This window comes from Chiloscyllium plagiosum, unplaced genomic scaffold (assembly GCF_037043375.1).
Source record: "Chiloscyllium plagiosum isolate Xiang-an unplaced genomic scaffold, Cpla_swu_hap1 HiC_scaffold_24, whole genome shotgun sequence".
NCBI lineage: Eukaryota > Metazoa > Chordata > Chondrichthyes > Orectolobiformes > Hemiscylliidae > Chiloscyllium > Chiloscyllium plagiosum.
Window position 1 is genome coordinate 21,816,883 of NW_028270162.1, and position 27,311 is coordinate 21,844,193.

The window sequence follows — 27,311 nt, forward strand, 5'->3', positions numbered from 1 at the left end:
CAACATTTAAAAGGCGTTTGGATGGGTATACGAATAGGAAGGGTTTAGATGGATATGGGGCTGGTGCTGGCAGGTGGGACTTGATTGGATTGGGATATCTGGTTGGCATGGATGAGTGGACCGAAGGATCTGTGCTGTACATCTCTATGATTCTAAGATGGTTGAATATAGCATCTATTGATGGCCTTTGTTATGGCCTTTGTTTTCAGCTTTTGACTTGTGTCCATCACCCCATCTGCAGAAAATGGGTATAATTTATGGATATAAGGTGCAGCTGAAGTTAAATTCAACTATGTTGCTTCTTTGATTTAATAATTCACTAAAAGCTCTCTGTCTGGAATTCTATCTTGTGCTTAAGCTTTATGGATGAGGTACTGGAAGGTGAAATGTGCTTTTGCAAATGCAATGCTTCAGAGTAAATTCCTTCAGAAGGGATAGGGAACATAGTGGAATTTAAGACTGAGATATTAAAGATGACCATATTTGCAGATGTTTATGGGACTTGATGACTCATTAAAAGGAACTACTTTGATGCACTTAGGAATGCCGGTGTTGGACTAGGGTGGACCGAGTTCAAATTCCCACAACACCAGGTTACAGTCCAACAGGTTTATTTGAAAGCACTAGTTTTCGGAGCGCAGCTCCTTCATCATGTTGTTGTAAATCTGATGAAGGAGCAGTGCTCCGAAAACGAGTGCTTTCAAATAAACCTGTTGGACTATAGCCTGGTGTTGTGTGATTTTTAACTTTATTTTGATGAAGCTTCTTCAGAATGTCCCTTAAAATATTCCATGCAACTCTGGAACAATTTTTTACTGTGTCAATGTGTGGCGAACAGTAACACTGATTCCAAGGAGAGTGGTCTTGCAGATGGAATTAAGCAAATTAGATACTAAGTTGAAAAGTGAGACCACGCAATTGGTGTTTTCTGGCTGTCTTCACACTCTGACTACTCAACATTGTGATTCATTTGGTAGAAGGCTTGCATATAAATCAGAAGGTTACCAGTTCAAAGATCAATGTTTTTGCCACCATCCAGTATAATACTAACGGAGTGCTGCACTGCCAGCAGTGCTGTCTTTCAGATGAGCAGTTAATCTGAGTCACTGTCCACACCTTCAGGTCGGTGTAAAAGATCCACGGCACTATTTTAAGGATGAACAGGAGTGTAAGCCCAATGTTTTGTTTGATATTTATCCTTCAATCAGCAACTTTCTATCCAGCAATATCATATTTCTGGTTGTGAGGGATTGCTGTGCATTAATTGATTGTGATTTATGACAGCAGTGACCACATTTCAAACATGTTCCATTGGCTGTGTAGTGCTTTGGGGCGTATCAAAGTTATGAAAGGCACTGTGTCAATACTGTTCTAATTTGAGAAGATGTAAAGGTTAATAATGTGAATGCAGAAAGGATAAATTCAGCTGCAGATGTTCAATTCTATCTGGATTATGGGAAGGTTAAAACCAAATATCAGCTGTTCGATGACTTAATGTTCCAGTGCCTCGCACAAAGAGTAAACAAAGTTCTGGAAGGGAAGAGGAGGTATTAGTACTGGAGGAATTAAACCAATAATTGGGGAATGGGAAAATATTAGCCATAAGGCTAAAGACACAATAATGTATAAGGTCATTTGTATTCAAGTAGAAATAATCTGAAGAGAAACAGCCAAGTTTTGACGTAGAGATAATAAATGTTGTTAAAGTGGCAAGAGATGTCAAAAAATTAATAAAAGATGATGGTCAACAATTCAGTAAAGTACAGTCAGGATCGTACAGTGTAAGGGAATGTGCAAAGCTTTCAAATCATTATTGGAGAAAATGTAATTCTTCCAGCAGTCACTTGGAGCTGAATGGTCCCCTTCCATGATATGCTGTTCCTGTGGAAGCCAAGCAGCTTCACTGTCAGAACATATTTTATGTTGACTGTTGTTTAATGATAATAAATTCCCAATTATTTTAATTGTTGTTCACATAAAGACTATAAATTGTGATTGCAGGTCTCCTTACCATGGCTCTAGGCCAGCCGTAAAAGTATTGCAGTGATTGAGGTATAGCAGGATAGAGTCTGTCTACTGTCCAGCCTGCCTTAAAAGAAATTCTGATCAAGGCAGAATTGTTGCAGTTAGCCTTAGAATTTATGAGGGAACGACCTATCAGAGTTCTATATCTTCTGATGTTTCTAATTGCGCTGAGGAATGTACAGGTGTTGGGTAAGAGCAAAACCTAGTCAGGTACAAATGGCCTCCATATATAAATAGGGAGACTCTCAAAAAGAAAAGATTAGTTATTTGAGCAATTTATCAAATTGAAACCAGTGCCAATTGAGAGTCATTGGAAATGAGAGGAAATTAGGAGTGGAGTTGGTGTGGGGGATGTTAAAATGTGAAAATGAAGGCAGGGAAGCTTGGTGAGTCAGTGGAAATTTAAGCCTTTCTCATCATGGTAACCATAGGGACTTCATAATAGACTGGCACAGGACCAGCTTGTTCAGCCTCTCAAATGGTGCAATTAAAGAGGCCTAACGCTTTACAAAAACCCAGATTATTACAAATAAGCCATTCCTCTCTCACACAAAGGCAGCTTTGAGACCACTTATTTTCACAAAGCTTACTTTTAAATTCATCTTATTTTTGTTAGCTAATCAGCACTGAGTAAGTATTTACTAGATTTAGCAATAAATATAATTGTTGTAAGTTAGCCATTTGATTCATACCAAGAGGTGTGGGAGATCCAGCATTGTTGTGGTTTAGTTTTACATTTGCAAGTGTGACATTTGACTCCTTGACCCTCAGCTGACAGGATTGTGCTGAGGGGAGACAGATGCTGCTAATCTTTTCAAAGCGCCAGTGTTTGTTTTATTTTATTTATCCTTGTTAGCACAGTAACGTTTTGCATAGGGAATTCTGTCTGATTGTCGGCTCAGTGATTCGACATAGCAATAAAAATAGCCACATGTGGTTCTTCAGACCTTTTTAGATGTCATTTAAATGATAAGTAAATGGGTATGGGTGACTGTGGATGGGGCTGGGGCGGCACGGTGGCTCAGTGGTTAGTACTGCTGCCTCACAGCACCAGGATCCCAGGTTTGATTCCAGCCTTGGGCGATTGCCTATGAGGAGTTTGCACATTCTCCCCGTGTCTGCGTGGGTTTCCTCCCACAATCCAAAGATGTGCAGGTTAGGTGAATTGGCCATGCTAAATTGCCTTAGTGTTACGTACATTAGTCAGAGGGAAATGGGCCTGGGTGGGTAACTCTTCGGAGGGTTGGTGTGGACTTGTTGGGCTGAAGGGCCTGTTTCCGCACTGTAGGGAATCTACTCTAATCTAATCTAAAACATTTGTTGCAGGACAGATGTTTCACAGTGGTCCAACATGGAGGAGGCTGAGCAGAGTTTCTGGTCGATTGGTATCTAGTTGCTCTGTTATTTACTCCATTTCTAAAGCCTGTCTAATGTGATGGTTATTGCATGTTTTGATCTGTGACCTGGAAATGTGACTGACCTAAATGTTGCAGGTAAAGGAAGAAAATGGCTTTGAACTGCACGTTCAGTTCTCTTTCGGGTAACAGGCCAGAGTTACAAAAGAGTAGAAAAATAGGAATGAGTGATTGCAATTTCAGTTTGGACTATGTCTTATAGTGTAAGTTACATGGAACAAAGGTCTGAATATTTGGTTTTACAATCTAAACATTCTGTGGAGTTGATCTAAGTGTCTCCTAAACTGTAATGACCACTTCCAGCCTCCAAAAGTTCAGATCTGTTCTCTTGCAAAAGAAATTCTGCATTAATCCATTTGCCTGCCTTAGCTCAGTCTGATTTCCTTATACTTCTGGAAGATGACAATTGCTAACTACTGCATCTCATGATGCAGATCATGAGATGGAACATTAGGGAATCCACCCTTGTACCTACTCTATCATATTGTCCTGTATTCAGAGTGAAACCTTTGTACTGTTCGCTTATTTTGTTGTTGCAGATTCCTCTGCTCACCTCCTTATAAAATCTTAGCTGTAAAACTATCATTCAGCTTTATTCACAGTTAGCTTCAGATTCTTGCGTTGCAGTTAATGTCTCAAAGTGAGCTGCTCTGAGCCTTGTTGATCATGAACCAGACTCAGAAGTTTCCCTTATTTCTTACAAAGCAAAAATGGACAAAAGCTTTGAAGCTCCAATTGAAGGTTCCCTTGATGCGCATGTTTATTTATTTTAAAAGTGCTGTAGGGCCCTGAAGTAAGGGCAGTCACTGTAACAGTGTGACAGCATGGTCCAGCTGGTAGTGGGAGAAAGGAATATAGTGTGTGTGTGAAACATACATATTGGGCACTACGCCCAGGCAAAACATTAGACTCCATTGAACAGCATCAAAGCGTTGCTGCTTCCCTCAAGCTTTGATGCTGCAGTGTTTTGTTCTGCTCCTGAATGGTGTGATGATAACATTGAGTCTTAAGCTGAAAACTGGACTCCTGTTTCCTGAAAGATGGATACATTGAGTTGCAGCTCATTGGCAGAGGCCTGAATCCTGTTTGTTCTCTTGAAAGAAAATGTTTAGGTGAGATTTGTCTGTATGCGGGATGTAGTGCAAACCCATGTGTACAGCATTCAGATTTGTAAGTTTTTTTACTCTCTATCAGCTGACTCCATCATAGCTAGGTCTATTCACTTCTGTTACTCAAGCCTGATTTTCTGCTATGTTCTGACTTATTAAGCTATTGTAATAGAGACCCCTGATTTTTTTTGTTTCATCATCAGCATGAGGGTCAAAAAGGCTGGGTTGAATTAATTGTGCACAACCCATGCATTTATGTGTTAGAAATAAAGCAAAATCCTTATAATCAATAATTAGGTCAAATTAGATAACTAGGAAGGAACAAATATACTGCAGCTTTCAAGATTTTTGGAGCGAACAATATTAAGATTATTTAGTAAATAAATACTTGTTGCTCTTCACACAAAGTATAATACAAAACTGAACTACAGTACATCTTTTAATCCTCCATGGCTATGCCAATATGGAACTATACATTATGCAGGCAAATAAAAAATTACATCTTGGTTGCCTTGTGTCTTGATGCAGAGAGAAGATAGAAATACAACAACAAAACTGAGGTTTGTCTCTGCTGAAATTTCTGGGGTTACCTGCTTTTAGAAGTAATCTTTTGGCAGGACAGTAATTTTAATATTGAACATTGAATTCAGAAGGTCTGTTTGATAAATTAAATAGTTAAAACATACCCAGGAATGATATTATGACTCAAAAAAAACATAGAATGTATCAGCAGCAATATGTCTGGTTGGTATTTATTTGTTGTGCAGTTTTCCATGAAGAAATCTTACTACTATTAATGCCAACTCTAAACAAGTGTGCTTTATAAAGTAATATTAATCTTGAATGTCTGAACAATATATACATCTTCTCTAGTCATATTCCACAGATGTTTCCACTCAATGTACTGAATATATTTGAAGACGTACACCTTGTTAATCATCTGGTCCTTCACCCAAAACACTGTTTAACAGCATTGTACTGCTATTTATTACCATATTGATAGTAACACACTAAAATGGTACAAGGACTGGACTCACAGATTTAAAGTTTTTTGCAACAGATACAGGGAATGAGAAGAAACGCATTTTTATGGTGCAGCTGGTGATAGCCTGGAACTCTGGGCCTGCGAGGATGGTGAAAGTGGAGTCAATCAATAATTTAAAAAAGAAATTGCCTCGGCATTTGATGAAATGAATTTGCAGAGCTATGGCTATAATGTAGAGGAAAGGGACTGCCTGGATTGATCTGCAGAGAACAAGCATGGACACAGTGGCCTGAATTGTTTCCTGTACAGGAAGATCTCTCGGAGGTCAAGGAGAAATCTCGTGACTAATAATGCTTTAACATGCGTTGCTCGTAGTTCATGGTCTTGAATTTTTCCTACCACCAACACAAAATTATAACTCATGGTGTGCAGCTCAGAATTCTTTCCCCAAAGCAACAAATGACACTGCACAAAAGTTTCCAGCTTTTACTGTGTGGTTGAAAGAAACATGTAGCACATTGCAGTGGGACTGTGAAATCAGAGTGCAATGATGGAATGGTTTGTATCTAAACCAAATACTCCCATTCATTTGACCAGAATGTTTTGGCAGGATACAATCAGTTCCCTGTTGGCGCAGTTATGGAAAAAGCAGCTATTTGAAGAGGTTTGTGGATGGGTATATGAATAGGAAGGGTTTGGAGGGATATGGGCCGGGGGCTGGCAGGTGGAACTAGATTGGGTTGGGATATCTGGTCGGCATGGGCGGGTTGGACCGAAGGGTCTGTTTCCGTGCTGTACATCTCTATGACTCTATGTGTAATTACAAGTTGGAACACCGTCTGAGAGGCCAAATAGCAAATACGAGTGCATTAAGCCATCCCCCACTGTCTGATACACCACTGGTGGTCCTGTTACTGGAGGAGTCTGTAATAGTTTAAAATTTCTGGACACACTTCCAGTCACAGCTGACAACGTCAGACTTTGGGTGTAGAAAGATCTGGTCTTGGAAAAACTGAGACAGTTGGTGGTGATGGGAAAACCCAAAGGGCCATCACAACCAGAATTGAAGCCTTTTTGGACCCAGAGAGACCAAAGCATAGTAGAGGACGGCACATTGTTATGGGGAGCAGGAGTGATTGTCCTGAGCAAGGGTTGCTACCAGATACTGGCTGAATTCCACCAGGGTCATCCAGGGGTTTCCAAAATGAAGATGTTGGCACGTAGTTATGTCGGGTGGCCAGGATTGAATGCAGACATAGCTGCATTGACAGGGCAGTGCCCAGCGTGCCAACAAGGACAAAAATTACCGCCAGCAGCTCCCCACATTTTTGGGAATGGCTGGGTAAACCCTGGACTTGGTTACACATTGACTATGCAGATATTTTCATGGGCTCAATGTTCTTAAACAATGTGGACACCTACTCAAAGTGGCTGGACCTGCATAGGGTTCATTTATCAAAGACCAGGACGGCAATAGAAAAACTGTGCATCTTTTGCAATATACGGACTCCAGAAGTGTTGGTCACAGATAATGGGCCATCATTTACCAGCAGGGAATTTGAGTATTTCCTAAATTTGAATGGTATTTGTCATAAAAGGACAGCTCCATATCATCCATCATCCAATGGTCTGGCAGAAAGAGCAGTCCAAACTTTGAAGGCAGGTTGAAAGAAACAACCGACAGCCTCATTAAATACCAAACTGTCCCAGTTCCTGTTTGATTACAGGCCACCCCTCATGCAACTACAGAGATAGCTCCAACAGAGTTGATAATGGGGGGAAGACTCTGCACCAGGTTATATCTGATCTTCCTGGACCCAGGGAGGGGGCATGGCGTGGTGTGAAACAGCATTTGAAGCATTAATGCTGGACATAAGGTTCCATTAAGCGAGGAGACAGTTTACTTCAGGGAACAGAGTTTGGTGCAGGAACCATGAGAATGGCCCTGCATGAGTACGAGGCATGGATGACGCAAGATCAGGTCCAGTGACAGAGAGGTTTGGGTAGGTGTGATGGTCCTGAACAAGCAATATATGAAAGCTGCAAACTCACAAACAATGAGGGAGCAAAACATGCTGAGCTCCTTGTCAGCTTTTCCAAGTGCTCTGGAACCAGTGGGTTCTCCTTCTTCATCAAGCGCTGAAGATACTTTGGAATCTGAGATCAACAGGTTGGATATCGCCACCTTGATGCCTTTTGCCGCCTGAAGACCTGAATGCATTTCTTCTGAGCGCAAGAGGTGAGCTATTGCGCATTATGTGGTGCCTGTGTCAGAGGCAGAGTTGGAGAAACCTGACCTGGTGTTAAAACGCCCCAGGAGGAGCCAAAAAAATGAACTGGCCTATGTCCTCAGACTCAGGAGAGGGATGTAGTGATTGTGACAAGGTCAGCCGGGTGGACCTCATAGAATATGAGTTCCCTGATTGGGGTAGTTAACCTTCCAATCAGGGAGCCCTGGCTGACAGATATAAACAGGAGTGTGTTTTATAAAAAACAGACGTGTCAGAGGTTCTGCTCACTCTGAGAGCTGGCTCTGAGGGACCTGGATTGGTGTCAAGGACTCTCCATATGTAAATAAATGGGGACTTAGTGATGAATACCCACTTCTGATTTGTTCCTTTGTAGATGGTGGACAAAAGTTTGGAGAGTCAGGAGGCAACTTACTCACCATAGAACTGTTAATCCCTCACCTGGTATTATTTTAAAGTGTTTACGTGTTTGGTCAATTTATGTTTCTGGTCAATGATATTCCGAGGATATTGATGGTAAAGTATTTAGTGTTATTAATACTGTTGAATGTCAAAGGTGTTTGATTTCTGCTGGTTAGTTGTTAAAGGAGCAGACCAGAAATAAAATTTTACTGAGTTTTAACTAGGCCTGCAAAGTGAAACATTACAAATGTATAGCTCCTAACTTTATAGCCCATTATCAGTGACAGTGTGTCTCCTCATACTCTTTTTGAGTATACCGATTGAACAACTTAAACTATTTAACTGATGAACCTTCCCTTAAAGGGGCACTATGCCAAAAACAAAACTTCAATGGAAATCTAACAGAATAATTACAATGTCCTTCTTGGAGCTGATTATGCGCTCCTCATCTGCGGGGCCCACCAGTCATACCAGTGGACACAGTATCCACCTCCAAGGCTCACCCAGACATGAATGTTATCCTGTAAGTGGGGACAGAAGGCTGAATCAAACAACCTCTGCAACTGCCTTAACCTGGATCTCCTAATGGCCACTTGACCAGGCCCATGAGGATCTTCTCTGATCTGCCTGCCTGCTCTGCACCAGGTGGCCAGATGTCAGAAAAATGAGGCTGAAGTGCAAGCAAAACCTGAAAAAACAGCTCCTTCAAATGACTCAGAAAAGGCTGCAACCTTATACAACTAATGTAGACATGAAACACTGAGTCCTAAAGGCAGCAGAAAGTACAAGGGGCTTAGCAATTTGTGAGCCATCTTAACCTTTTGTTGTGTGAGTTTGCTGCATGAAATATTCTCCCCACCACCACCATTACCCCAAATCTCTAATGAAACAAGGGAAGGATTCTCTTGAGAAGATCCTCCAACCCGGGGCCCTTATTACCTGCAGATGATAGCTGAAACGTCAGGCATGGTCAGGTGGGCACTGAGGCTATTGTGTAGCAGCAGCCCATTTACAAAAGACCTCTGTGCAGACATTCCATGAGATGTGAAATTCCACCTGATTAGGACGGTGTTCAAAGTTTAAGTCCACCACATGTCTGAGCTGCTTCAGTGCCACAAGTGCAGTTGAGACTAAGCACCATGTTTTTACAAGCCTGGAAGGCTTTAACTGCCAGCTGCTTATTCACTGCTGAACAATACACAATGTACAAATAATTAACCAATGAGTGTTCCCTCTACCCTGTACGTATTTGATCTTTATATAATGAAATAGGAGGGCCTCTTGTGATGCAGTGGTAGTGTCCCTACCCTGGACCCAGAGGCCCGAGTTCAAGCCCCACCTGCTCCAAAGGCATGTGATAACACTTCTGAGCAGGTTCATTAGAAAATATCTTAAAAGGAAGGTGGTTTGATTCTGTCCTCTTGGTAAGTGTCATTGCTCGGTGTTTATTTGGCACAAATGTTAATTGCCATTTACCAACCGGAGCCTAAATGTTGTCCGGGTCAGGCTGCATATGGTCACAGAATGCTGTAGTATCTGAGGAGTTTGCGAATGATATTTAACACTGAGATTGTCAGCAAACACCTCAACTCATGATGAAAGAAAGATCACTGTAAAGCTGTTGAATATCTTTAGGCTTAGGGCCGTACCCTAGGAACTCCTGCGGTCATGTCCTGGAACTGAGTTGGTTCATATCCAACTTTATGCTGTCCAAAGGTAGTTAACAGTGGCTCAGTGGTGGCCAGGGGCACAGGTTCAATTTCACCCTTGGATGACTGTCCATGTGGAGTTTGAACATTCTCCCATGTCTGCCTGGGTTTCTTCCGGTGGCTCCAGTTTTCTCCCACAGTCCAAAGATGTGCAGGTTAGGTGGATTGGCCATGAGAATGCAGGATTACAGGAATAGGGTGGGAGTGTGAGTCTGGGTTTGATACTCTTTGGAGGCTCAGTGTGAACTCGATGGGCTGAATGGCCTGCTTCCACGCTGTAGGGATTCTATGATCTTCCTCTGTGTTAGGCATGACTCCAGCCAGCGGAGACTATTGGCCTGTTTCACATTGACATCAATTTTAATAAGTCTCCTTGATGGTATGCTCGAGATACTGTCTTGATATCAAGAACAGTCACTGTCTCATTAACATTTGAATTCAGTTCCTGTGTCCATGATTGGAACCACGTCTGTGAAAAAAATTTGGAGTCGAGTAGCACAGATGGAACCTGAACTCAGATCAGTGAGTCACTTATTGCTCCTTTGCTTGATAGCACTGTTGATATCACCTTCCAGAGTTTTTCTGACGATTGAAGGCTGATGGGGCAGGGGAGGGGAGAGTGCGTTTTCAAAGATCTTTTGAACTTTCTCTTTCTTTCTTTGGTCAGTTTGATTCAGCAGGAAGGCAATCTTAAGAATAGTTTTCATGGTGATCAAACAATGACCTTATTTCTTGTAACCAGCAATGTGGGTTACTGGGCAAAAGTGAGGACTGCAGATGCTGGAAACCAGAGTTTAGATTAAAGTGGTGCTGGAAAAGCACAGCAGGTCAGGCAGCATCCGACGAGCAGGAAAATCGACGTTTCGGGCAAAAGCCCTGTGTCTTCCCCAGCCGATATCATGCCAAGTTGTAATAACAATGTCAGTGCCATAACATCACTGCAAGGAAATGGTGACTAGAACAGACACTCTCCTCATAGAGAGTCTTCATCTGCGGGATCACACTGGTTTTTACTAAACTAAAAGCCAGGGAGCCAATTTCTGTTGCAGGGACACAGTGCATATCATGAGGAGGTCCAAGTCGGGGAAGACATGCTTACTACTTTTTGATGGCGGTATTGTTCCTGTTGTGCTTTATCACTAACAACCTGCCAGATAAGGTGAAATAAAGGAGCAGGAAAAATCCAAGTAGGGAGGAAATGTGGTTCTCTGCAAGAGAAATCTTACTAACCTTACTAACGAGCAAAGGCTACAACAACGGATGAATGGGCACCGTACAACAATCAACAGACAGGAGTGTTCCCTCCCAGTTGGGGAACACTTCAGTGGTCCAGGACATTCAGCCTCGGACCTTTGGGTGACCATCCTCCAGGTGGACTTTGGGACAGGCAACAGAGAAAAGTGGCCGAGCAGAGGCTGATAGCTAAGTTCGGTACCCATAGGGAGGGCCTCAACCGGGACCTTGGGTTCATGCCACATTACAGGTGACCACCATTGCACTATACACACACACAGATACTCCTACACGCACACACTCTCACACACACACAGGCACTCCTATACACACATACACACGGACACACATACACACAGACACGCACACAGACACCTACACACACCCTTACAGACACACACACTCCCATACTCACACATGCACCCCCTCACAGACTTAAGACACTCTGCACTCACGACACACACACATACACTTTATCACACTCACAACCCCCAACCCAGATAGACACACACACACAGAGACAGACAAAGACCCACATGCACACATATATTTTGTGGGGTGAATTTGTACTTGCAGGCTTACATTGTACTTTGCTCAAAAACTGCATGCATTCATGTAGAACTCTGACCTCAAAAACTGCATGAATTTATGTAAAACTCTGTTATCTCACATTTTAGATTAGAATCAATCTAAACATCATGGCATAGACAGAGAACACAGAAGGCTAACACCTTCAACATATTGTCTAGCTATCACCATTGTTAACAGCTAACCCGAGAATGCAACTTTTTAAATTAAAAAAAGATTTTGTGATTTACACATTTATCACTGTATTCTAAAAGATGAAAGGCTTAACAGACAATCAATTTTTCAATATATAATTTCAGTTACATCACACTGTAAATTTTCACTATAGATTCTGTGTGTTACAATCGAGCCCTCTACCACCTGATGAAGGAGCGGCGCTCCGAAAGCTAGTGTGCTTCCAATTAAACCTGTTGGACTTTAACCTGGTGTTATGTGATTTTTAACTTACTAACCAGTAATTGAATCTGTTTTTCGTTGTTGAGGGCAAATCCCTTGCTAATTCGCATTCTTATCTCTCACATGTTTGTTGTTTATGATGTATGATGTACAGTTCAAAGGAGCATTTAGGCATGCAACTTCCACCAGCTCTTGACACTTTAATATCTGTTTGAAGGGGATAATTTGTTTGCATCTCACTTTTTGTTTCTCAAACGATGCTAATTCTCATGGGTGATTAAAATAGTATAGTGAACTTTGTACAACTATCCCCACAGAAAGAAAGCAATCAGGATTCAGAATTACTGTTCGCGTTAAGCAAGATTTTCCATGTACATTTGCTGATGATCTCAAAATAATAATAATGGATTGCCTTATGCTTTGATATTGATGACTTGCTGTGTGGGTTTAAACAGTCAGTCATCAGACCATCAGTGCCATTTATTTCTGTTTGTGTCCTGCCAAGTGTCCTGCTAAAGTAATACAGTGGCCTAAGTTGAGTAGGATGTCAAACGTGGGACGATTGAGATTCAAATTCATCAATTCTTTGACCTCAATTCAGCGTTGTGGGCTGACATACCCTTCAGAAAGGTTTTCATAAGAGATTTTCGGAAAAGATATGGATTGTCAAGGCCGCCTTGATCTCATTTCTGTTCACCTTTTCCTTTAAAGAAAAATAAGATTTTGTGTTGAACTCACTTTAATCTTCCAATTCTCTGCCTTTCCGTTAAGTTTATTCCACATCAACTAACCTTTTTCAGATAGAAAAGTCCAACTTGATGTTTTTTGCTAACTTTATAGTTTCAGCTTCTGATTAAATCCACAAGGTTTGTGAAGGTTAAATCCTTTCGGTGTAACAAAATTTCTGTAGGTTAATTTTGTCGTCACCTTTTATAATGTTGACAATTGCAGTGCAATCAAACCAAAGTATACCCGTTGCAAAGATAAACAGTCTAACTTTCTTACAGCTTGAATTCCTGATAGCTGAATCAATCTTGTCAACGGCTGACTTTATTTTGCCCTTCAACTGTGGCCCTGATGAGAGTCCAAAGTGAAAAAGAAAAATCGAAAGGACTTGCCGCTGCAGCACACAAGCACATTTACTAGTGTGTGGCTGCAAAGTGGTGGCATGGAGCAGCCCACCCACTCAGTTGATCAAAGATCTAATAGGCAAAAAAGTAAAAATAACATGCAAATCAACCTGTGACAACACCAAATTGTTTTAACACAAACTGCAGTGTTACTCATTTTACAAGTAGTATGTTTTAAAACATTTGGAAGATAGTCTTTAATAAATTTAAAGAATTTGAGAGAAACATCTTTACCACAGACTAGTGAAAATTTGGAAATTGCAACCACACAGAAGTTCAGATGAACAGCTTGGGGAATATGTATTTACAGGGAGAGTGGATGCATATATGAGAGCAAAAGGAAGGTAAGGTTATGTTCAAATAGTTAGATGAAGTAGAATAGGAAAGGCTCATGTGGAGCCTAAGTGAGGTACATTTCAACCCAATGGTGTATTTCATATATTGTAACCTGTCATTTCCCTTGTTAATAAATGCATCTGACACCTATCCTTTCAAACAAATTAAATGAATCTGAAACATACCTTTTATGCTAGTTACAGCAGAGCTTGGAAGTGATGTGTGTACAGCTGTATGAACTGGTCATTTGGCTTGACAATAAAAGGTTAAATTGTTACACTGGTGTGATAGATATTTTTTAGTACCCTAGATGTTTACAACAGATAAAGCACTTTTGATTCTTATTTTGTTAGAGTAATCCAAAATTCATCTCAGTGTCTAATTTGCTTCCTATGACCCTAATTGTTTTCTCTGTAATGGAATATCCTAAACTGTGTTCTGACTGATTTAACTCTAATTTGTGCACATGAACCCCTGTAACCTTTTCACTCTTGTATTCTATGCCCTATACAGTATCTAAAACCTAAAATGTCATTTGCCTCTTGTAGTTTTATCTATTCAAGCTTGCATTTTCTGAAAAAAAAATACACATTTAAACTTCTGGCTTGTATTGTCCATCCACATATTTCTAAAACTTTTTTCATCGAATCAGTGCTCTCATTCCAATTTTTTATTCCCATAAAGTAGCATTTCATACTTATTCGCATTAACTCTTCTCTCAGCAGTCGTTTAGAACAAGAAGGATGCTTGCCCAGAGTAAGGACAGAGGACGAGTGAGTGAGAGGTTGTCAGAGACGGAGGAGAAGTCAGTGAAAGGTTAAGGAGGTGGAAAAGGGAAAGTAAAAGTCAATGGAAGAAATACAAAATCCTGAATTCACATTTGATGTTGGTAGTCAGCCTTGTGTCAGTCTGTCGCTTGTTCCCTGGTCAGAGAGACCGTGCATACCAAAGGGGAGCTTTCCCCTTGATATTACATTTTCAGGCCTTATCATCTACCCTGCTTCAAATTCAGCTGCACTTGGTGAAGCAGGGCTCACATTCCATATTAAATTCCAACTGTCCTATTACAGTCATTATGATGTGAACAGCTTACAGAAGACCATAAGGTGTAGCAGAATTAGGCCTTTCGGCCCATTGAGTCTGCTCCACCATTTGATCTGTGTACATTTCTCAATCCTATTCTCCTGCCTTCTTTCTCCCAGTAACACACAATCTCTGGTTTTAGTGCTGTTTTCAAAGGTGTAAAGGTTCTAACTGGCTTTATGTGTAATGCAGTATAAATGACACTCACTCACATCCATTGTGAAGTGGAAGTTTCTCCTTTCAAAAAAGATTAAATTTTCTACTATCTATCATTTACTCGTGTGACTGCCAAACAAACTATAAATCCTTTTTCCAACCAGTATTACATATGCATGCAGAATATCAGTAAGGCTTGATGATGGTAGTGGGATTGATAAAGATGCTAAATAATAATTCTGAATCAATTAAATCTGAATTGATTCTGTCACTTATCAACAGGCTACCTGATCCCCATTTTGCCCAAAAAATCTAATATGAACTAAGGTCTCGAGAATAAGATGTGAGCTATTCCTCCGAACTGAAGCAATATGAATCAGCAAATGGAATCATTCTCAGTTGAACTCTCAGTTGACACAGTTCAAGTTTGAGCTGTTCTAGCATTTTTGTTAATTCTGCTAGTTTATTCATTAAATGAGAGTCATCACAGTTGAGCAATGTTTAGTGAATGGAATTGGAGCAAAGTTATACGAATGATTTGTAGAAAATGCTCATTTAAGATAATGACAAGTTCTGTCGGACCACAGCAGGTAATGGATCGCCCTTACACATTATTTGTTCTAACCCTGACACTCTATGTATGTGAACATAGAAGGTACTGAGTTATATGAGGGGTACCAATTTAATGCCTGGTCTCTTCAACGCTGTGTGCTGCAATTGACCTCCATGTCCTCAGGTTGAAGGGTAAACCTGGCTCAATGCTGCACCCTCAAGTCAGCTGCACAATGCAAATGAGGAATCGCTGAAGTACAGAAGATGCACTAATGTCTTTGAAACTGCATCCCAGACAGGGGATCTAAACAGCTCTTGCATTTAGCAACTTGTACAACCTGCCTGGGTCTTCCTTGCAGCTTTTGCTAAAGTACCGTACAGAGATAGTATGGTTTCAGCTCTATACAATAGGACAGCCAGTTGTGTGGAGAGAGTAATCTAATGATCAGTGCATTTTTGTTTTGAGAAGGTGGATCCCATTTCCCTAAGTGCAGACACAATGGCCTGTATTTTATCACCAAACTGGTCTGTTTGGTTCCTGGACCATTGCCTCCTCAGTTGTTCACTGTAAGTGGAGCCCTGTTGAGATTGAGAAATATTGTCGGTAATTTGCTTATTGTCCAGAGAATTCCTGTTCATTTCCACGGGCTGTTGACTGCTTTTTAACTGAGTTGCAGGAAGCTGAAAACTCCGATTTTATTTAATATGAATGTAAATTAGCTGTTTTGTTATTTCAAAATTCATGATGTAAATATCAGAGGGACGCCTGAAGGCTTCAAGCAGAGCAGATTTTATGAACGGGACACTTTCTCCATTAGTACCTAATGTGGTTTACATCACTGATTCAACTTGATGAAACCAAAAGTACAGCATGTTGTGACACAAGTGTTGACTGATTGAAAATGGAAATCTTGGTAAGGAGCCCCTTCACAGCCCCGTTCGCTTGAAGGTATTTTCAAATAAAAATAATTGCATCTGCCGATATGTACAATTTCCCAAGTTATAAGGCAATGCAGAGCCTGAATCCTTTAGTTTAGAAACATGTGCTGTATCCCATTTCAAAAGGACACACTTCAGACGCCAGTTCAAAACCGGGAGCTGCAACACTTTGTTCGCTCTGACAGTATTTTTGATCAGCTTTTTTTCTTTCTGCTGTGTTGTACATAGTCTTCAGCATGTTTTAAATGAGGGTTCAGCACAGCCTGGAGGGAGTCATTAATCATTAACGATGCTTCGTGAAACAGAAGGGTTTTTCTAATCGGGGCAAAGTACTGCGAGATCTAGAAATTTAAAAATATATAGATAGCACTGGAAATGCTCAGCGTGTGTGGAGAGAGGAACTAGGCAATTTGTGTGGAAACTTCGGCACTTTTTTTGTTTTTAATTTTATCCCCTTCCTCTGTAGATATAGACTACACTTCCCAGATGGTTCCCTGTATAACCATTCTTCATTGTAAGTTACATGTCGTGAAAAGGTAAATAGAAGGAGCCTGTGCCCAGTTGCAATAAGCCATCACTAGTTACTAGTATCACGTGCACATAACCAAGACCTTCCAGCAGTGCAGATGATAATACAACTAACCAGTATTAGTCAATGTATTTGTGATTCTGCTGATGGGTCATATCTGTTTCTATTTTGCGATCAGGCTTATAAACAGATAATTATAATTCATTGTATGCAAATAATTGCTGTCTACTGCTCACTCCACGCAAGCGCGCGCGCACACACAATCTCTGGCAATCGGTAACAGTTTTTCCATATTGGTTTGACCATAGGCCTTTATAAATTTCACAAACCTCCGCTCTGACGACAACAATCCCAGCAGCTCTCGTCTCTGCATTACAGACGTCCCTTGTTACCTCTTCACTTGAAACAAGAGAACCTCTTGTGCATTAACATTTCAGATTTGTTTGTGACTTATTTATCAATATACCCCTATGTGGGCTGTGCACTCACACACCGTTTAAAATGAGGAATGCCATACAAGTTCCTTCCTTTGATTTGTTAACATGCACTCAGATTCAGGAAAAGATAGAATGTAAACTAGTTTTAAGAGCTGAGAACTGCAATCATATCAAGTGTTTTGCTACTGATATACATCATGGAAATGAAACAGAATCGGTAAACCTTTTTGAGCATAGAATGTTTGTTTAAAATCTTGCCGTTGTCAATTGTTGACAACGAAATAGCCAGCAGTAATGGTGGATAATTCTTTCCTCTAACTCAGGGCACTGGGGTAAAGTTTTCACTTCAGAGAGGCAGATTGAAATAAAAGCTTGAGTTTAGGATCATTGTGTCGGTATTTGGAGAATTAATCCCAAGAAGACCACTCAGAAGAAAGACATGTATTGATACAGAATCTTCCAGTGCACTTAACTATGATATACTTTGGTAGCACAGTCACTCTTGTAATATAGGAAAGATGATTAATGCAGAGTCAATCTACCACTGACCCATCAATAAACTCACCCCACCCAAAATGGCTGGTGCTAGGCAGATTTTCATGCCATGTTGGGAGATGGCCATTAATTGCCAGCAGATTCTCATTTAGTTTCTACTGAACTTTAACCAAAGGGTGTGATGACATTTGGACTCAGTCAACAATGCACAGCTAACGTCAGGAGGTAATGAAGGGTGGTTTGCCAAACAGTGAGAACAGGTTAATAACTGCCTCTAAGAAACAGAAAAAAACTACAGCTGTTTCATCCAGGCAAATATTTTGGACATGAAAATTCAAAGGGTTAGAATCAATATTTCCAGTAAACTTCGTGGGTGTGCAGCAATCAAGAATGTGCTACATAGGGAGCAATCAGACCATGTACTGGGAAGGAAAGTTAAGTGGATCAGTGGTCAAAACATTAGAGCAATATCTGTCTCAAACTGAAGTTGCGTTGAACGTGTTATTCAACTTATTTACAAATATGAATCTTTTTGAGGAAGTTCAGACAATATTTCAAACAGAGCTTTGTCAGCATTTGTCTCGACTGACTTTTTGTATTCAAGCTATCTGCCAACATTGGAAGTCAAGGCTAGGATGTGGAACTTGGTTATTTGGGCAAAGTTCAGAAAGGTGTATATGGAACTGAGTCATTGCTCAGATAGCAACTCAACACGTCATAAAACACGGTTCAACAGGGCGGGTTTTAATTTTAACAAACTGTCTCTGTGTCATAATGCTGGCTATGTAACAGTGAAAACTATAGATTTGAATTGCCCTGATTATTTTGCACTGACGGCCATGCCCAGTCATTCCAATGCTGTAGTGACTCATGGTTCTGGTCACCTACTAGTACTCTACCTGCAGAGAATCTATTAACTTACCTCATGATTTGATTCTTACTGCCTTCAAAGAGCACCGGCCTTCAAAGATGTCATGATGGCAAGCTTTTATTATACGTAGGCTTTTTAAAAGGTGATTTCCATTTTGCAGGACTGGAAGAGCATCACTCAGTTGGAGATCTCTGTATCACTCATCAGTATAGGTCATTCTGCTGTAACACATGTTTCTTCAATGCAAATTGGCTTTAACATGATTTAAGAATTTAGACCGTTATTTGTAAAATGCGAACTTTCCTTACCTGTACTGGCTATAGCATGATTCAGGCCCATCAGTTTAACTGATGCAGCTATTGTACAATTTTCCAATTATGCAAGAATGGCACTATTGCGTTATTTATTTTATGTGGTCAAAATTGAGATTTGTTGGAGACATTTTCTTTGTGTGTTTGAGCCTGACTTGTATGTCCACAAATGTTGCAGCCCATGTAGGAATGGGCATCTTGAAGTGGCAACATCATCACGCAGCGAGAAAGGACAATAGCAGCTAACAGAAACAAATGTGAAAAAGATTAAGAGAAACAATGTTTAGTGATTGCAGGGTAGGTCTGGGAATCAGAACCAAGCAGCTTCTATATGGTCAGGCTGATATTAGAGCTAGATTCAAGGGCTAATCCAATAGTCTATTTATAGACTCATGAAAACTGGATCTGACTATAAAAATCAGAATATTGGTGTTTAGGAGTGACCACACTTAAAAGCTTTTGAATCCAGGGATTAGTCTAACCAGCAAATTATCAATGTAACCCACTCCCACAGCTATCAGAGTCACTGTTAATGTTGTCAATACTTAACAAAGTTATCTATAGTTCCACATGTGTCAGCTTTAAAATATTTCTTTGCCATTTTAAATTTAGACATTTTTTCATTATGTGTGATTAATAACAAGGAGTCAAGAAACCATAGGGGATAGATAATGAATATGAACTCCAATTTACACAAGCTCTGCTCATTTTTTGCATTTACAGTTTTTTAAGAGGTATCTTCAATTATCAATACATGCTTCCTATGTTCCTATTCAGAAGGTGGTGAACCTTTGGCATGCTCTGCTCCTGAGTTTATGGTGGCTCAGTCATTGAGTATCTTCACAATATATATTAATGATTTAAACAAGGGAACTAAATTTAATATCTCCAAGTTTGCAGATGACCTTGAGCTGGGTGGGAAGGTGAGTTGTGAAGTGGCTGCAGAGATGCTTCACTGTAATTTGGGCAAGTTGAGATGAGCAGTTAAGTCTCTGGAGTTCATATTGTGTACAGTTCTGAGTGTTACATTATAGGAAGAGTGTGAATGCATTAGAGAGAATGCAGAAGTGGTTTCTGAGGATGATTTCAGTCTGGAGAATGGATTGAAAAAACTTGAGACAGTTCTTCTTACAGAGAAGGCTAAGAGGAGAGCAAATAGAGGTTTTCAAAATGATGCTCGATAGATACTTAGATAAAAATTACTCCCACTTGTAAAAGGAACAGGAACAAGAAGGTGTAGATGTAAGGTGATCTACACAAGATGCAAGAGGGAAGTGGGGAATAACTTTTTCACTCAGTAGTTAAAGTATGCAATGTGCTGGCTGCAGTGTTCTGGACATAGGCATTCAAGAGAACAGTGGATGATTATTTGTATAAAAATAATGTGCAAATGTTTGGGGGATAAAGAAGATTGGAATTAGGTATTGATGTTCATTTAATGAGCTGTTAACACTTCTGTGATTCTGCTCCTATATCCAATGTTGTTACAATTTCCTCTCTGAAACTGAAGTAGTACAATCACTTTGTTGCTAAATGGAATTTTTTTGATATTTTTCTCCATTTTTGGATAATGCAAGGAAGGTCTTAAGCTTTTATGAGTGTCACCCCTGAAGCATTTCTTTACGCAGTTCAATGAAATGTTATCATTGAATTATTGGTGTTTACAAACCTCTATTCCAATTAAATATTTATTAGTCATGATTAAATAGTGAAGGAAAAGCTGTAAATCTGTGTTTGCTCTTTTATAACTCAGGCCCTTGGGCCTTGCAGTGTCCAGTACAGCCCATTGCACCTTCCAGTGGAGCAGACTATGTGCCCAATATAACAGCATGAAAGCACAAAGAAGGAAGAAATTGCAGGAGGTAAGGGTTGGGGGAGAATTGGAATTTAACACATCATTACTGAAAAATCTGTAGAGAGAAAAAAAGCAATGGTTTGTGTGAAACTTGCATTTAACAGTTTAAATTTGTCATTTGGCAAGGGATCTGAGTAACTAAAACCAAGAACAGCTGTATTGTACATGAGGTTGGACTGTTTAAAATGAGAATAGTAAACTCCTTGCTGAGGTGTGAGAAAGAAAGCTGAATTAATTTGGTAAGTTGACAGAGCCTGTACTGTCTGTGCCCAAGGTAGGTGAGATGGTGGGGGAGTGAAGTGTAGACGTGAAGGAGGATTCTTTTCTGAGGTATGGCAGTTAATTTGTCAACTTTGTATCAGTGTAAAGCTTTTCTCACTTTGAAACAAAAACCGAAATTGCTGGGGAAACTCGCCACGTCAGGCAGCATCTGAGGAGAAAAAGCAGAGTTACCGTTTCCGATCCTTCTGAAGTTAGTTCAGTCCTGAGGAAGGGTCGCTGGATTTAATACGTTAACTCTGCTTTCTCTCCACAGGTGTGCCAGACCTGCTGAGTTTCTCCAACAATTTGCAGTTCTTTTTTTCTCACTTTGACCCTTTCAATGCTGTCTTGTGTTCAATCTATTCAGGTGTTGCAGATAATTTCTGATTATCAATAGTTCAAGTTGAATTTCAGTGTGCGTGCAAATTCTTATGTCATCCCTGTGGTGGTAAGTACACATTTGTAATATGGAAACCACCAACTGAACATGATGACAGGGTGACCAAGTTGGCAATTTTGGGTCAGACATGGATATAATGGCCATATTTAGCATTGGAGGAGTAGCACAGGGAGTCAACCCTTAATGAAGTTTCCCGAGGGATGAGTGGGTAAAAAACACAGCTCCCAGCTGCGTAGGACTCCCAACTCTACAAACTGAGAATTATCTACCTGGTTCAGTTCCTCATCAGTACTTTATTGACTGATCTTGGGTGAAGCAGCAGCTGAGTCATGATAATTGGCTTCAATATTGGAGGGCTAAGGAGGACGGAAAGACATTAACCAGTGTTTTCACTCATAATCCTTAACCAAAGATACCTGCTTGGGGGGGAGGGAAAGGGTGAGTGTCAAGAAAGGACAAAATCAACTGTGAGACTTTCTTGTGTTTAAGTAGCTTATTATATACATGTTTCAATGATTAAATGAGTGAATTCTGGCTGCTTGTAGAGATTAAACCTTGCATGCACTAATGAGGACGTATGCAGATATGAACTAGGAGTAGGAATAGGCTATTCAGCTTGCTCCACCATTAGATAAGATTATGGCTGACCTGATTGTGGCCTAACCTCTACTGCCTTCTCCTTGCCTATAACCTTAGACTGCCTTGTTGATCAAGAATCTATATAACCCAGCTTCAAAAATACTCCACAATCTTGCCTCCAATGTTCTCTGGGAAAAAGAATTCCACAAAATAATGACCCTCTGAGGGGAAATAAAACCTCCTTGGCTCAGTCTTAAATGAGAAACGCTTGAACTTTGAACTTTGTCCCCTTTGAACTTTGTCCTAGTCTTTGCCATTTCTCCAATCAGATGGGACCTTGCCAGAATCAAGGAAGTTTTGAAAAATTGAAACCGGTGCATCGATTACCTTTGCAGCCACCTCTTTTCAAGCCCAGGAGTTTCTCCTGCTTTATGGGGATTTTTTGTTTGAAGTTACAGTTAAATCAAGATATACACAGACAACGAAACGTCACCATTTATATCCTAGACATGAGTGTACCTGTCAATAAATTGTGGATTAAAATAGTCATTGATAAAATTTTCCATCACTAGATTAAGGAATGAAAGTACCTTACCCTACAGTGAAACTTTTCCTGTATTTCTATGATTCAGGAGAACCTTTTCGCTTTCTCGTTGAAATCCACACATGACAGTGAATAAAAAAATGATTTTGGATTCCTTTACAGTCCTATGCTTGAATCATTAATGGATTATTTTGATTTATTTGTATTACTTCTGGAAGGTGAATTCTTATTCAGATATCATTTGCTTGCAGTAAAATCATTATTGTGATATTGTCATCACCACAAATTTGCCGTAGATGAGCAAATCTTTAGTAATTCTTAATGTGAATCGGTTGGGTTACAACAGAACAAAAGCTACCAACACCTCCTGTTGCCTGAATTTGACTACTCCTGAGCAGTTACACAGGAGTTGAGCCAAAAGCAGATATCTCAGGCAGAACATTACTATGAACCAGTACTCATTTTTTTTCTAGGAGAAAGTGAGGACTGCAGATGCTGGAGATCAGAGCTGAAAATGTGTTGCTGGAAAAGCACAGCAGGTCAGGCAGCATCCAAGGAACAGGAGGATTGACGTTTCGGACCTATGGGCTTATGCCCAAAACGTCGATTCTCCTGTTCCTTGGATGCTGCCTGACCTGCTGCGCTTTTCCAGCAACACATTTTCAGCTCATTTTTTTTCTAACCTTGCACAACTGTTTGAAAACTGAACCTAGGAACACATGAATGTTTGAATATTCATTTTGACTAACTATTGATATGTCATGTGACGATGCTGCTCCTATAACAAGGTTACATGACCTTGTTTTTTTTTCAGAGAGGTTGTAGATGACACAGACTCCGAAAAGTCTAAGTTGAAGGGTTTTAAGGCCAGTTTGATGATAGCTAATAGATACTGTCTCAGGCAAAAGGCTTTTACGTTTTAAAAAAAAAATGAAGAAAAGACTGGGTGGCCAGTTCTCCCAGCTCAGCTTTTCTGTGGTTTGGTTTAGTTTGTTTTTTAGCAGTAAAGTTGAGAAAGCTGCTGGACCCAAAGAAGCAGGTCCATGCTGATCTCTCTCTGACTTCTCTTATGGACAATCCTGTGTTTGAATTTTACTTTTTGTGCCAAGGGGTGTTTATATGGATTGTTGCAAGTATTGGAACAGCATCATTAAGTTGGGATGATCTGTTGGGTTTTCAGAGAGATTACATTATTATGTATTCTGTTCTCTTTTGTTTGTGTTTCATTAGGTAATCTTGTAAATAAATATTGGTTTGTTTAAAACTACATGGTTTGACCAGTAACATCTCTCCTGGAATATCCACTTTACACCAGCTTAAAACAATGAACAAAGTTCGGGTCTGGGCTACTTTCTTGATATGTTTTGAGGAATCTGGTCTGGTCCACAACAGCGATCATTAGAAACCACCTTATTGATCCACAAGCAATTTACCTTCTCTCTCTCTCTCTCTCTCTCTGTTTTTGCAGGACTTGACTCTTCAGTGTTAAGCCATGCAGCACAGTGAATGACTGAAATAGAGACTGCCATGGCAACATGGGTGGAAGGGAAACCTGCCACAACCCCAAAGAATACATTGAGTGATGTGAATGAAATTGTAAATGATACAAAGTCTCCCTGGACTCATTTGAGCCCCCTTTCAGATGCAAGCAATAAAACCCTTGAACCTGTGACTCCAGTTTCTCCACATTTATTTGGTAATGATGGCAAACTGAATTATAATTTGGGTTCAGTAACCAAACCTGTAGCAGGACCAAAACCAAGGCTTACTGCAAAACCATTCTCATTGGAAAAGTCAGCAGTGCCATACACATCACTAGGGACCGCACAGGCACCTCTCACACCTCCTAAGCCTTTAAGTGTTACTTCTGCGTTAACGTCATCAGGGAAACTGGCTGCAGATACAGATAATGTAAAAGTAAGCTTCAGGAACACAGAGGCAAAACATGCAGCGAGTGGAACTGTGTTGTCAGCATCATCTTCCTTTACGCAAAAATCTTCAGTGGGGTCTGACAATAAAAGTTGGCTGAGGGCATCCAATTTCCAGGATGGCGATACGATGCCCAACTTAACTTCAACAGCAACACCAAAAACTAACAACATGGCGGTTTCTTCTTCGACCGCCACCTCAAATTCGGAAAAATCGGCAGAAGAAAAGAGTGAATGTTCTGAAACAAAACCAACGACAGTTGTCATTTTAGATACTTCTGTGCAGAAGTTAAAATCAAAGAAATCCAGTGAACGCATTAATGATGCTGAGATGTGCAGAGACAGTAGTCAGGATCAAGATTCACAAAGTACACCACAGCCTTTTAAGGTATCAAAGTCATCCATTCGCTCCAGGAAGTATAGCCCAAGTGCCACACAAGGATTTGATACACCAAAACCTGCCTCACTCTCGAGAGCTACTTCATTGGGATGTTTAGGGAAATGGGACCAGGTTACAGAGGAAGGGAAAGACAGAATGGACAAAGAAAAGGATAATACTGAAAACCCATCTTCACCCAGGCTCCATTTAAAGAAACCTGGACTATTTTCTACTTGGCTTCCTGAAACCACAGATGACCAGAAATCAGACAGCGCCATAAAACAAGATGAAAAGCCTTTTAGTGTTGAAAAACCTTGGCTTAAAAAGCCCAGGCCTCTGTCAATGGGCCTCACGGCCAGATTTGAAACCTTGGCTCACAAGAGAAATAGTCCCCCATCGGTGGACATGAAAGAAAATGTCCCCATTATTAAAGCTAATAGTGCTGTCGCCTCAGATACCAGCCATTGTGCAGGAGTTGAACAGGAAGAGTCAGCAACAGTGGCGGAAAAGTGCCAGGCTTCAGCTTCTCCAAATGACCATGAGGACAAGGCAAATAGCTGCACTCTTCTGGCGAAAAACAAGTTTGATAAAAGCCCAAAGATGGATATGAGTGAAAAAAATATCAAGGCACTCCCTTTGTGTGACAGGAACAGCAAAGAGAAAGTTACTTCCGTGGAAAGAAAGATTGCATGGGAAAGTGACCCTACTGACATCACTGTGGGTCAGGAGCAAGAGGAAAAGGAAGGAAAAATATTTACTACCTCATTAAAAACTGACAAGGAGAAGTTAGAACCTGACCATGAGCAATTTACAACATGGAAAGATAAGGAGTTGAATAAAGAATGTTCTGATCTGAAACAAACTTCAAAAGATGAAATATCACCTTTGGGCTCAGATGATCGAGGAAGTAGAGAAAATAAAATTTCTGGTGGGATAATTAAAAGGTGCATAAATCTCCTCTTAGATTCTGCTGGTGGGAACACAGCAAAAACAGACTGTCTGCAGTCTACCACTGAGATAGAAAAGATAGATGTTCCTGTCAGACAGCGAATCCAAAACTTCACCTCAGAGAACAATGAATCCAAACAGGACCAACTCCAGGGTTCCCAAAGACAATCATTTAAGCCAAGACCTCTGTCTTCAGATATAACCAAAAGGTTTGTGGAGCTTAAAATCTTTTAAGTGTTTGATGTTAAGTATATGTTTTTTTAAAGTTCCAAGTGGTCATTTTCACTTGTTTTATCATGTGCCCAGTTAATGTTATGACCGATAACCACTCAAATTGTTGTGTTGATAACTCAACAATTCCTATCATGAAAAACAAAAACAACTCAAGAGAATAAATTTATCTGAATCTATTAGGCAGACTATGCTGGTGGAGGGTTGCTATTCAGATTGGAGGCTTGTGACCAGTGGTGTGGCCACAAGGATCAGTGCTAGGTCCACTACTTTTCAACATTTATATAATTTGGATGTGAACATAGGAGGTATAGTTAGTAAGTTTGCAGATGACATCAAAATTGGAGGTGAAGTGGACAGCAAAGAAAGATACCAGTTCAACTGGATCTTGATCGGATGGGCCAGTGGACTGAGGAGTGGCAGGTGGAGTTTAATTTCGATAAATATGAGATGCTTGCATTTTGGAAAAGAAAATCGGAGCAAAACGCATACACTTAATGGTGTATGCTAAACAAAGAGACCTTGGCGTGCAGGTTCGTAGTTCCTTGAAAGTAAAGTCGCAGGTAGATAGGACAGTGAAAAAGGCGTTTGGTATGCTTTCCTTTATTGGCCAGAGTATTGAGTATAGGAGTTGGGAGGTCATGTTGCAGCTGTACAAGACATTGGTTAGGCCAATGTTGCATGCAATTCTGGAAAGATGCTGTGAAAGGGTTCAGAAAAGATTTACAAGGCTGTTTCCAGAGTTGGAGGATTTGAGCTGTAGGGAGAGGCTGAACAGGCTGGGGCTGTTTCCTCTGGACCATTGAAGGCTGAGAGGTGACCTTATAGAGGTTTATAAAATCATGAAGGTCATGGATAGGATAAATAGACAAGGTCTTTTCTCTGGGTGGCGGAGTCCAGAGCTAAAGGGCATAGATTAGGGGGAAAGATGTGCAAGGGACCTGAAGGAAAACTTCTTCATGCAGAGGGTGTTGGAATGAGCTGCCAGAGGTGGTGGTGGAGGCTGCTACAATTACAGCATTTAGAAGGCATCTGGATGGGTATATGAATAGGATGAGTTGAGAGATATGGGCTAAGTGCTGACAAGTGGGATTTGATCAGATTAGGATATCTGGTCAGCATAGATGAGCTGGACTTAAAGGTCTGTTTCCGTGCTGTACATCTCCATGACTCTATAATTGCTGTGATGTGCTGAATTATATCAGGGAGCCATCTAGAGCTCAGATAGCAAAATGC

General features: G+C 40.5%; 1 protein-coding gene across 2 annotated transcripts in view; it reads left to right on the forward strand.

The window, feature by feature from the left end:
- The window catches only part of LOC122562605 (uncharacterized), a 238,931-nt gene that overhangs the window by 46,174 nt on the left and 165,446 nt on the right, over positions 1–27,311 (forward strand). For both annotated transcript variants that reach the window (XM_043715586.2, XM_043715585.2), the window contains exon 2: positions 24,058–26,053. In XM_043715586.2, coding sequence (XP_043571521.2) covers positions 24,096–26,053 — 1,958 coding nt within the window. In that variant the 5' untranslated portion in view covers positions 24,058–24,095. The remainder of the gene's footprint in view (positions 1–24,057; positions 26,054–27,311) is intronic.